The following is a 12,045-nucleotide window of genomic DNA, read 5'->3' as shown; positions in this document are numbered from 1 at the left end:
AGCGGGGGAGAGGGATGGAGGGCGGGCACATGGTCGGGTTCATCTAATAGTTTTTTAGAGTCCTCTCTTGCTCCACCCAGCTCTGTCCCGCTAAAACTGTGCCCCGCCCCAACCCAGCAGACCAGCCTATGACAGCCCCCAAAGCTGACAGATAGCCCCGCCTCCTCCTTCCCAGGGATCTCCAGATGCTGAGAGTGAGGGCGGGGCCTGCAGCGGAAACCGGAAGTTATTAGTAACAGTGCTCACTGCGCACGTGCGAACTGGCGGCCATCTTTACTTCCAGCAGTCCGCCGTAACCGCCATTCTTACGGAACCTGCGCAGCACCTTTCTGGGACCACTCAGCGGCCTGCCATTCCGGCGTACACTGCTACGCTTTTTGTAGGGCGATCCGCTCATCATCTCTCTTTTGTATTCATCACGTTTTTGGCTCCGTATCCAGAGTGAGGCGCCAGTGGAAGGGGGTCAGGGAGGCCATTTTCTTCCTGTGAGGAGAACCTCATAAGGTGCCAGAAGCCGCCTGACGGAATAATGAGTGCTCGGGGTGGTTTTCGGCAAGGTGGAGCGAAGAGGGGTGGCGGTGGTGGTCGTGGTCGCGGAGGCGGTGGCGGTCGTGGAGGCGGTGGCGGTCGTGGAGGCGGTGGCGGTCGCGGAGGTGGCAGCGGTGGTCGCGGAGGTGGTGGCAAGTTTCAAAATGCGTCGGTGAAGCCAAACCAGAGCCCCAATGCAAAGAAAGCCCCGCTGACCTGCCCCGGCTGCGACTTCACATGTTCCTCTATGCAGAACCTTCGAATCCACTTCCAGCAGACCAACCATAAACCTCTGGAGGATGGGAAGACGCAGATTGCCAGAGCCAGCCAGAGGGACTCCGAGCCCACGCCGAGCAGCGGCACCATCCCCGAGCACATCCGCCAATCCGTCTTCTTCCTGAAGGATTACATCCACCGCACGGACCGGGAGCCCATCATCGGGCTGGAGTACGTCATGGAGTACAAGCTGCAGGTCCGGCCGGGGAACACCATCGAGACCAAATACTTCTGTGAGATCTGCGAGATGGACAGCGACCTGGTCACCATGATGGAGCACCTCAACTGCCATAGACACCGCAAGCTCTACCTCATGAAGGCCTTCCCCTACGTCCTGAAGGCCCCGTCCAACAACAAGGAGGACCGGGCGCAGTTCATCAGGAGGATGGCCATGGAGATCGAGCAAGAAGAGGGGACCAAGATGTACAAGATCGACTCCACCGTCAGAATGGTACTGTGGGCAGAACACGTAGAGATCAGGGATGGTTCAGGAACCCCCCTGATCTCTCTACTAGGCATATGAGATTGAACAATGAAAATGCCACATCCAGGAGACATGGCAGCGTAATAAGGAATGGCTGTATGCAGGTATACACTCTACTTGTGTAGATTCCTTCCAGGGATTTGCACAAGTGGAGCGTTCGCCCACATACAGACATTAAAGGATGTGTAAAGGTTTTTAAAAAACAAACCTGTCATACTTGCCTCCTCCTGTGCAGTTGGTTTTGCACAGAGTGGCCCTGATCCTCCTCTTCTGGGGTCCCTCAGTGGCACTCCTGGTTCCTCCTCTTCTCGAGTGCCCTATTGGAGAGCCGCTCTCCCTTTGGGGCACTCGTGGGGGCGAGCTCCCGTGCCCTGCTGCTGGGTCTATTGGCACAGACAGGAGGACTTGGCCCCTGCATCATTGGATTTGATTGATGGCAGCGGGAGCCAATGGCTGCGCTGCTATCAGTTTATCCAATCAGGACTCGAGACACCTACTGGAGCTGGTGTGCTCGTCGTTGGAAAGGCCAGGGTCAGATAAGTAAAAGGGGGTGCTCTGGGGGGCACCTGCATCATAGGAGGTTTTTCACCTTAATGCATAGTTAATTAAAGGAGTTGTAAAGTCAGAAGGTTTTTTTTTTTATCTTAATGCGTTCTAAGCATTAAAGCGGAGTTCCACACAAAAATGGAACTTCCGCTTTTCGGAACCCTCCCCCCCTCCGGTGTCACATTTGGCACCTTTCAGGGGGGAGGGGGGTGCAAATACCTGTCTAAGACAGGTATTTGCACCCACTTCCGGCATAGACTCCCATGGGAGTCTATGCCTCTTCCCGTCCCTTCGCGCTGTCTCCTGGGAAACGCACAGCTCCCAGGAGAGAGCGGGGACCACTTACGATGCGCAGCGCGACTCGCACATGCGCAGTAGGGAACCAGGAAGTGAAGCCGCAACGCTTCACTTCCTGATTCCCTCACCTAGGATGGCGGCGGCAGCTGCCGAGAACCGAGCGGGTTCTCTGCGTCGCCTGCCGACATCGCTGGACCCTGGGACAGGTAAGTGTCCATGTATTTAGGCTAGGTTCACACTGCTGCAGTGCGAATTTAGCGCGATTTTGATCCGATTGCGTTGCAAATTTGCATTGCGAATTCTTTGTGTGTTCTTGCGATTCTACTGCAAATTTTGCAATCTATGGAGCTGAATTCGCATTGCACACGGATCAAACTCGGACAGGACCCTTTTTTTACGCAGGTTAAATTCGCAACGCATTGATGTGAACAGCACTCATGGAAAACAATGTTATTAAAATGACTTGCGAATTTGAGCGATCGCAGCGGCTCAAATTCGCAATAAAATTCGCAGCAGTGTGAACCTAGCCTAAAAGTCAGCAGCTGCAGTATTTGTAGCTGCTGGCTTTTAATAATTTTTTTTTTTTGGCGGTGTGGGTGGACCCCCGCTTTAAGATAAAAAACCTGTGTGTAGCAGCACATCTTCCCCCCCCCCCCCCAAATTCCCTCCCTGAGCGCCTTTTCTTTCCAGCGATGTCCACGATCCCCTCAGCCACCCAGTACACCCCTCCTGATTGGCTGAGACAGAGCAGTGGAGTTATTGGCTCCTGGATCATTGGATTTGATTGACATCAGCGGGAGCCAATGACTGTGCTGCTATCAATCTATCCAATCAGGACCAAGACACCTACTGGAGCTGGTGTGCTCGTCCCCATCTATGGAAAGACCGGGATCAGGTAAGTAAAGGGGGGGGGGGGGTAGCCAATCGGGGAAGAGAGAAGGGGGGGGGGCAGGTCGGGGCTCCATGTCTGAATTGATACACGGAGCTCTGACCTGGCTTGGGTCCCCCTGTAGCAAGCTGCTGGCTGAGGGGCACTCAAGGGAGGGATTAGGAGCAGCAAAGAGGGACCCGAGAAGAGGAGGATCTGGGCTGCTCTGTCCAAAACCAACTGCACAGAGGGGGCAAGTTAATAAAAATAAAAAACGAGCCTTTACTATCACTTTAAGGTGAAAAACCACGAGGGTTTACAACCACTTTTAATTTTGTGCCGGCTGTGTAATAAAGAATAGCTGTATGCAGGTATATGCAGTACTTGTGTAAAATCCTTGTGTATCTATGCAATTTTTTACGCAAGTATGACGTTTTACTATGCAGCCTAAAATTAAGGCGAAAACATCAGTCGTCCTCCCAGGTGAGTCCGCCCTCTCATGCACCAATATTGGCGCATTTATAGATGTGCCCACGAGCTCTGTCTGGCTTTCGGGTCCTGGCAAATGTGTACACACGTGGGTCATTTTTTTTTTGTGCGCACACACATCCAGGGAAGATTTAACCATTTTGCTGCCAGGTCCATACATCGTACGGACCTAACGGGGGTGGGGGGGTTCACGCACAATCCGGTGGCTCCAGCCCACCGGATTGTGTGAACCCCCCCTGCTGTTAGGTCCAAATGACGTATGGACCTGGCAGCAAAATGTATGATATTAACAGAGACCTGAGGTCTCTGGCAGCAAAATGGTTAAACCTTCCCTGGATGTGTGTGTGCAAACACAAGGGATTGTGGGTGAAACTGACAGGCAGGGCTCTTATGGGTCGGAAGCAGCATTTGAGCAGCTGCAATGTCCCCCCCTCGCCATGAATTCCTGGCTCCACTTGCCCATTTGCTGGCCTGGGACCGACATGGCGAGGGGAGGGAGAAGAGCAGACACACATCCACACTCTCCTCCCCTTCTTGTTGTGACCCAGAAAGCGACGTGTATGAAGTCTCTTCCGGGTCACCCAGTTACTTTTCCCGGCTAGGATAGCTGGGAAGAGATGTATTGCAATGCAATGTGCATTGCAATACATTCAGTGGAGCCTGGCGAAGACATGCAGAGTCTTTTAGACCCCGCATGTGTCATGTCAACATGGGGACAAGGTGCTTTGGGGCGCCCTGACCCCAGCCCCCCCCATATTGAGGGCATGTGGCCTGGTATAGTTCGTTGGGGGGGGGGGGGGAGTTGCTCGCCCTTTTCCCAACCTACCGGGCTGCATGCTTGGTTTGGCTGATCCTGCCAGTTTCTCCCCTCCCCCCTGTAAATGGTCAGTTTACGTGTCTTCGTTATCCGCAGCCTGCTCTTCTGTGTCTGTCTCCTCTGTTGCCCTCCCCTCTCTGTATGTCACCTATTGACAGTGCCGCCCCATCCCCCTTCTGCTGCAGTAATAACATGTATATCTGTATGCTATCCGTTCTGTCTCTTAATGCAGTGCCCCCAGTCTCTGTTTTTTTTTTAATACCTCCTTCACCGTATCTCATGACGGCTCCTGTCGATCATGTGACCGGCTGTGTCTCCTCTCTCCTCCTCGCGTCCTGCTGACGTCAGTGGGGGAATCGCAGCCCTTCCCGCTGCTTCTGTCAGACGGGCAGAGAGGAGACACAGCTGGTTACATGAGCGCCGGGAGCCGCCTTGAGATACGGCGAAGGAGGAATTTTTTTAATGAAATACAGACGGGGGCACTGCATTAGAGACAGAATGCATTATGTAAATTTCTGGCGTTGGTCCAGAGTGAGCTAGCTCCTTTGGTGGGGCCCTTTCCGGGGAGGCCAGTGAGGCAGGTGATGCCTTTCCTGTTTGTTGGAGTTAAGGGGAAGTCCTATGCAGCTCCACCACAGTCTAGGGCAGGGGTCTTCAAACTACGGCCCTCCAGTTGTTCAGGAACTACAATTCCCATCATATCTGTGAATGTCAGAGTTTTACAATGCCTCATGGGATGTGTAGTTCTGCAACAGCTGGAGGGCCGTAGTTTAAGGATCCCTGGTCTAGGGTCTTCACAGGTAGCAAATTTTCCACAGAATGGGGGAAAAAGTGGAGTCTGGGTGTCCAGATAGTAGCTCACTACTAACAAGGGAAAAAAAAGGCCCAATCACAACATACACAGGTGCAGAACTATATGTTCCAGCTGTTCTAGTTTCCCTCTATCAAAACCCTACAGCCACAGGTTCTTCAAAGTCTTGCTCTGAGCACAGGTCTGTTATATTGTGCCTTGGAGGTCCACAGAGACCTGAGCTAAAATTACTGGTGCCAAGGGGGTTAATTTACTAGAGTGAAAAATCTGGTGCAGTTGTGTATTGCAGTCAATCAGCTTCTAACTTCAGCTTGCAAGCAGTCACTTCCAGCGCTATGAGGTCCTCTATGATTGGATGCAAAATGACCGACGGCAAAGCCAAGCACAAGGCGGATGCAGCTCTCCTCAGACAGGGTAGTCCAAAGTAAAACTACAAAAACAGATGGACAAGCAGGCGCACGCACCTAGTGCATTATTAAAAACGTTTATTAGCAGTCAAATACTAATCCAAATGGATACTCACACAGTAGCAACTGATAAAAGCCAATGAACCACAAAATGACATACAGTGCGAATTGCACATAGTCCAATTACATCATAGGTGTGTCAGTCTGATGCGTTTCCGGGGCTCACCCTCTTCCTCAGAGCTAGGTTATTCAAGACAACACAGATGCTTAAATAAGGTCACAAGTGTAAAGTCCGCACTGTATGGCATCTTGTAGTTCATTGGCTTTTATCTGTTGCTACTTTTGTGAGTGTCCATTTGTATCTTACCACTAATATATGTGTTTGATAATGCACTAGGTGTGTGCACCTTCTTGTCCATCTTTTTTTTTTTTTTTTTTGTAGTCTAACTTCAGCCTGTTCAATTAACCACTTCAATACCGGGCACTCCCCCCCCCCCCCCCCCCTTTCCTGCCCAGTTTTCAGCTTTTAGCGCTGTCGCATTTTGAATGACAATTGCACAGTTATGGAACACTGTACCCAAACAAATTTTTAACATTTTGTTCCCACAAATAGACCTTTCTTTTGGTGGTATTTGATCACCTCTGGGGGTTTTTATTTTTTGCTAAACAAATAAAAAAAAAAAAAAAAAAAAGTTTTTCTGTTATAAAATTGTGTAAATAAGTAAGTTTTCTCCTTCACTGATGAGGCCGCACTGACCCCCTGTCAGGTGAGCAGTCAATCGGCTGTCTTCTACTCGCGTCTGTCAGTGCGAGTGGAGGAAAAGCCGATGCATGGGTCTTCCTGTTTACGCTGTGATTGGACACAGCTGATCACATGGTAAAGAGCCTACGTCAGAGGCTCTTTGTCGAGATCGGTGATGCAATGTGTCAGCCTGACACACCACACCAACGATCGCCGCGATGCGTGCCCCATGCTTATCCTGCTGGACGTCTTATGACGTCCGATCAGAATAACTTAACCACTTTGCGCACGTGATTCTGTTATATGGCGGGCAGGAAGTGGTTAAAGTGGTTGTAAAGTCAGGGCCATTCTATGCATTAAGATGAAAAACCTTCTGTAGGCAGCAGCTTCCCCTCAGCCCCCCTAATACTTACCTGAGCCCATCTCTATCCAGCTATGTTGCAGGTGTGTCTCGGCTGCCCAGGACTCTCCCCTCCTCATTGGCTGAGACGCCAGCTCAGCACCATTGGCTCCCGCTGCTGTCAATCAGTCAGTGAGCCGATGAGAGAGGGGGCGCGGCTCCATGTCTAAATGGACACACAGTAGCGGCTCGGTTTGGGTGCCCCCTTAGCAAGCTGTTTGCTGTGGGGGCACTTGGTAAGGGGGAGGGGCCAGAAGCGCCAGCGAGGGACCCCAGAAGAGGAGGATCGGGGCTGCACAGAACAGGTAAGTTTAACGTGTTTGTTACTTTTAACCCCTTCTGGACTACCTCACACAGATATACTGTGGCAGGGCATCCCTCCTGCGCACAATCACGTACCTGTATGTGATGTTGTGCAATGGGGTGTACGCCACCGGCGACCCTCTCCCGATGGGATTGGACAAAGCAGGAGCCAGTCGGTGGGTCCAACACCCCGCAATCCTCCTCAGGAGGGGCAGAACTGCAGTCTGCCTATGTAAACAAGGCAGACCGCTGTTCTATGAGAGGAGAAGATGGAGATCTTGTGTTTCTGCTAAGCAGTTACCCAGATTTTTTTTTTTTTTCTTTCCCCAGTCAAAGCACATCCAAGGGACACATTTAACCCTTTGATCGCCCTTGATAACCCCCTTCCAGCCAGTGTCATTAGTACCGTGATTAGTTGGAGGCAAAATGGGATTTCTCCGAAGAGAAGTTTTAAGGGATCGCCTAAAAGTGGATAGATTTAGAGATAGTCTGACAGACTGGGGTAGGGAATTCCAGAGGATGGGAGAGGCTCGGGAGAAGTCCTGAAGGCGAGTATGGAACGAGATAATGAGGGAGCTAGAGAGCAGGAGGAATGAAGAGAACGATTAGGTTGGTTGATCCCATTGTTTGTAGACGCTATAACTTTTGCGCAAACCAATCAATATACGCTTATTGGGATTTTTCTTAAACCAAAAACGTGTAGCAGAATACATATTGGCCTAAATTGATAGATATATATATTTTTTTTTTTTTCAAAATTGTCTTTTTTTTTTGTTAGTGCAAAAAATAAAAACCGAAAAGGTGATCAAATACCACCAAAAGAACGCTCTATTTGTGGGAATAAAAAGGACATCAATTTTGTTTGGGTACAGAGTCGCACGACCACGCAATTGTCAGTTAAAATAACGCAGTGCCGTATCGCAAAAAAATGGCCTGGTCATTAAGGGGGTAAAATCTTCCGAGGCTGAAGAGGTTAAAGGAAAAAAAAATGACTTTAGTATCAATTTAACCACTTCAATACCACAGGCGTCATATGACGTCCTTGGCTTTGAGCAGGTATATCTGAATGATGCCTGTAGTTACAGACATCATTCAGATATTGCCGGTTTCAGCCGGCGAATCTCTACACCATAGGAATGATCGTAGCGCCCGTTCCGCCGCTTGATCGTTCCTATGGGAGGCGAGAGGGGACGTGTCTCCCCCCCCCCCTCCCGCCGCCCTCCGGTGCTTGCTCCGACTCACCGTTACGATCGGTGAGGCGGAGAGTGGATGCGCCGGATGTAGATCATAGAGATTTCCGGCGGACCAGATGGTCCCCGGAGTCTCTATGATCGTCGGAGGACGGTCGCGATGTTATGACGTCACGCCCGGCCTCTCCATTCAAAAAAACGGCGCCGCTTTGGCTGGGAAGCGGCGATCGTTTTATTAATTTTTTTTATTTCAGGCTTCCCAGCCTAGTGGTGAGATATGGGGTCTTATTGACCCCATATCTCACTATTAAGAGCACCTGACATGTCATATTGCTATTACAAGGGATGTTTACATTCCTTGTAATAGGAATAAAAGTGATCAATTTTTTTTTTTTTTTTTGCAAAAAAGTGTCAAAATAAAAAAAATAAAATATAATTAACAATTAAAAAAAAAAAAAAAAAATTTTTAAAGCGCGGCTGTCCCCGTGTGCTCGCACGCAGAAGCGAACGCATACGTAAGTCCCGCCCACATATGAAAACGGTGTTCAAACCATACATGTGAGGTATCGCTGCGAACGTTGGAGCGAGAGCAATAATTTTGGCCCTAGACCTCTGTAACTCAAAACATGTAACCAGTAAAAAAATTTCAAGCGTCGCCTGTGGGGATTTTTAAGTACCGAACATTGGCGCCATTCCACGAGCGTGTGCAATTTTGAAGCGTGACATGTTAGGTATCTATTTACTCGGCGTAACTTCATCTTTCACAAAATGCAAAAACATTGGGCTAACTTTACTGTTTTGTTTTCTTTTTAAACACAAAACAGATTTTTTCCCCAAAAAACGCGTTCGAAAAATTCCTGCGCAAATACTGTGTGAGATAAAAAGTTGCAACAACCGCCATTGTATTCTCTATATATAATGTTTGGGGGTTCTATGTAATTTTCTAGCAAAAAAATTATGATTTTTACATGTAGGAGCAAAGTGTCAGAATTGGCCCGGTATTGAAGCGGTTAAAGGTGTTGTAAAGGTACGTTTGTTATTTAAAAAAAAAAAAAAAAACATGTTATACTACTTGCCACCTCTATGCAAGGGTTTTGCACAGAGTGGTCCTGATCCTCCTCCTCCTGAGGTCCCCCAGCGGCGCTCCTGGCTCTTCCCTGCATCGAGTGCCCCCACGGAGAGCCGCATTCCATGGGGGCACCCAGGCGGACGCGCTCCCGAGTCCTGCTGCGTCCATTGACCCAGACAGCAGGATTCGGCCCTGGCTTCCGTGTCCCTGGATTTGAATGACAGCAGCGAGATACAACGGCTACCGCTGCTATAAATCTAGCCAATGAGGACCCAAGACAGCAGCTGGAGCTGGTGTGCTCCTCCCCGTTGCTGGAATGATCGGGTTCAGAAAAGTAAAAGGGGGAGCTCTGGGGGGCTGCTGCACTACATACAAAAGGCAAAAAACCTTGAGGGTTTACAACCCCCTTAAGCTTTGGCAAAAAAAACTTGGAATCTGACTGTTTTCTATGCAGAGCTGCACCAGATTTTGCACTCTCCAGTTTTAGTTAAACCCCCCCCCCCCCCCCCCCCCGAGGTATCTGGATATATCTTGGTACAGGGAATAACAAATCCCGGGCTGTCTTCTGTAGAAAGGCTCCCCCATGTGGGCACAGAATTTCATTGATTGGTTATGCAGATGACGTATGTACACATCGCCTTTTAGTTAGTTTGCATGCAGCTTATCTGTATTATTGGTTGTTGGTTTCACAACCATCTAATACTTCTGATCTACATTCCAGGCACCAATGAAGTCAAAAGAGACAGAACAATCCAAGCGAAAATCAAGGTGGGAATATGAAGGAGATAAACAAAAGAGGATGAAGAAGGCTCTGCACTACCTGGAATCGTTTGAGATTGACAACGACAGCGAAGCTTCTACAGTCACAAGGCTCACAGAGAAGCTGATAGCAGAACTCAAGTATCACTCAGACAAGTTAAAAGAAGAGGCTCTTTTCCCAGCAAAAGTGGCCAGGGCAAAGGATATAGCCATGTCAATAACGCAGAAGGCTACTAAACTGCGGAATGTACCGCAGAATCAAGACCAGCAAAACCCAATTAATAAAGCACCCCCACAGTTTAATAAAGCACCCCCACAGTTTAATAAAGCACCCCCACAGTTTAATAAAGCACCCCCACAGTTTAATAAAGGACCCCCAGAAAACCTCAATTTAAAACCAAATCTGCCTGTGCCAAGTGGTCCTCCTCAACCCACAAATGACAATCAGTACTGGCCTCCCAACCCTGCTTTTCCACAAAGGCCACAAGGTATGGAAAACCCTCAAGCTGCAAAGTTTAGTTCAGGACCACAGACTGAGCAACCTCCTGAGGAAAGCAAGTTCTTTAAGAAATTGAAGTCATTGCTTTCTGCCGTTCCACAGAATTCCACACAAATGCCAGATGATGAACAGATGCATTCAAAATTAATGATGTTAAAAGCCTTGTTGTCGGATAAGAGAGCAAGTTTACAGAATGCACAGCCAAACCAGTTTCCACTTCAAGGTGCCCCCGTGATGCCGGATTGGGCAAGTACAGAAAAGGTATTTATGAATCAGTATGCTGCGAATGCGGGTCAGTTCAGTCAAAACGCAATGATGGAGATGGCCTCCATGGTACAAAATGCACCAGCAAATCAGAATTCACTAATGCAATTGGCAGCATTACTTCAAAACAGACAGATGAACGCAAATCCAATGTTTCCTGAAAACCAGAACATTCAAAACCAAGAATATTTCCCTATGGCTGACAGTTCAATGATGCCGATGGACCAGAGTGCTTATCAGCAGCCGTATATGGAACAGCAACCATTTATGGAGCAGCAGCAGCCAGGGTTTGCCAACATACCTCAAAGCGGAGAAGGTTTTGGCTTTGGTGAACCAATGGAAGGAAATTTTGGAAATAATATGGGTCAGTACAATGACTTTACAGCTGAGCAAGTTCCTTATACTAGGGTCTCTCTGTCCCCCAGTAAACAAAGAGCAGAAAGTGAGAAGTTTCGAGATAACAGTTTTGATCGTAACTCAAGACGAGAATTCAGATCACAGGAGACCAGATCCAAACAAGGTGGGCAGAATTCAAGGTCATTAGATGATCCTGCACGGGCAGAAAGGGAGCGCGACCTGCCTTATGCCAAGCGCACTAGACTGGACAACGATCGCATGCCTAAAGAAAGACCAGACCGGAGGAAACGCAATTCTGATGAACGTGGCCCCATAGATGCAGGGGCAGGTAACTTGTCTGTAGATCTCCTGAAAAGGATTCGAGGAAAAGACTTGTTTACTGTGTCAGCAATTCTCAGTGAATACGCAGATCCATAAGTAAATATATCGTAAGTGGATTTTCCAGACAACATGAACTGTGGGCACTAAACAGTGTGTGTGGTCAGAATTTCCATAATGTAGGGGAGTTTTTTTTGTTTTTGTTTTTTTTAAGAAAAAATGTTTTATTGTCTTTTTTTTTTTTTTTTTTTTTTAGGACAATTTCAAGTAACAGCTGTAACTTTTTTTTGTTTACTTCTGAATGGAAAAAAAAAGTTGGAAGCAAAGAAAAAATGTAAATTAAAATGTTACATTCTGTACCATTACAGATTACATTTTTTTTTCATTAAATACTTCCAAGTAATTAAAGTTAAAATTTAGCATGTTTTTTTTTTTTTCCTTTCTGGTTTCTAACAGAGATGTATTTTCATTTTGTTTACTTCTGAATAAAAAGGTAGAGACTTAAACTCTTCCTGCCCACTGAAATCTCTTAAAAAAATTCTGAAGGCTGCGGGGTTAGGAAGGATCGGCAATCATGTAATCAAATCACATGATTGGGAGCTCGTCATAATGTATAAAAAA

The 12,045-nt window shown here is 48.1% G+C and overlaps 1 protein-coding gene across 1 annotated transcript; it reads left to right on the top strand.

The window, feature by feature from the left end:
* Positions 1 to 229: 229 nt before the first annotated feature.
* LOC141133328 (uncharacterized) lies at positions 230 to 11,672 on the top strand. The gene is made up of 2 exons (XM_073622634.1): positions 230 to 1,255; positions 9,949 to 11,672. Exons 1-2 carry the CDS (start codon positions 530 to 532, stop codon positions 11,521 to 11,523), a joined length of 2,301 nt encoding a protein of 766 aa, XP_073478735.1. The 5' UTR covers positions 230 to 529; the 3' UTR covers positions 11,524 to 11,672.
* Positions 11,673 to 12,045: the final 373 nt, after the last annotated feature.

This window comes from Aquarana catesbeiana, linkage group LG03 (genome assembly GCF_042186555.1).
Source record: "Aquarana catesbeiana isolate 2022-GZ linkage group LG03, ASM4218655v1, whole genome shotgun sequence".
In the NCBI taxonomy this organism is placed as follows: Eukaryota; Metazoa; Chordata; class Amphibia; order Anura; family Ranidae; genus Aquarana; species Aquarana catesbeiana.
This window is presented reverse-complemented; position numbering and strand designations above follow the sequence as displayed.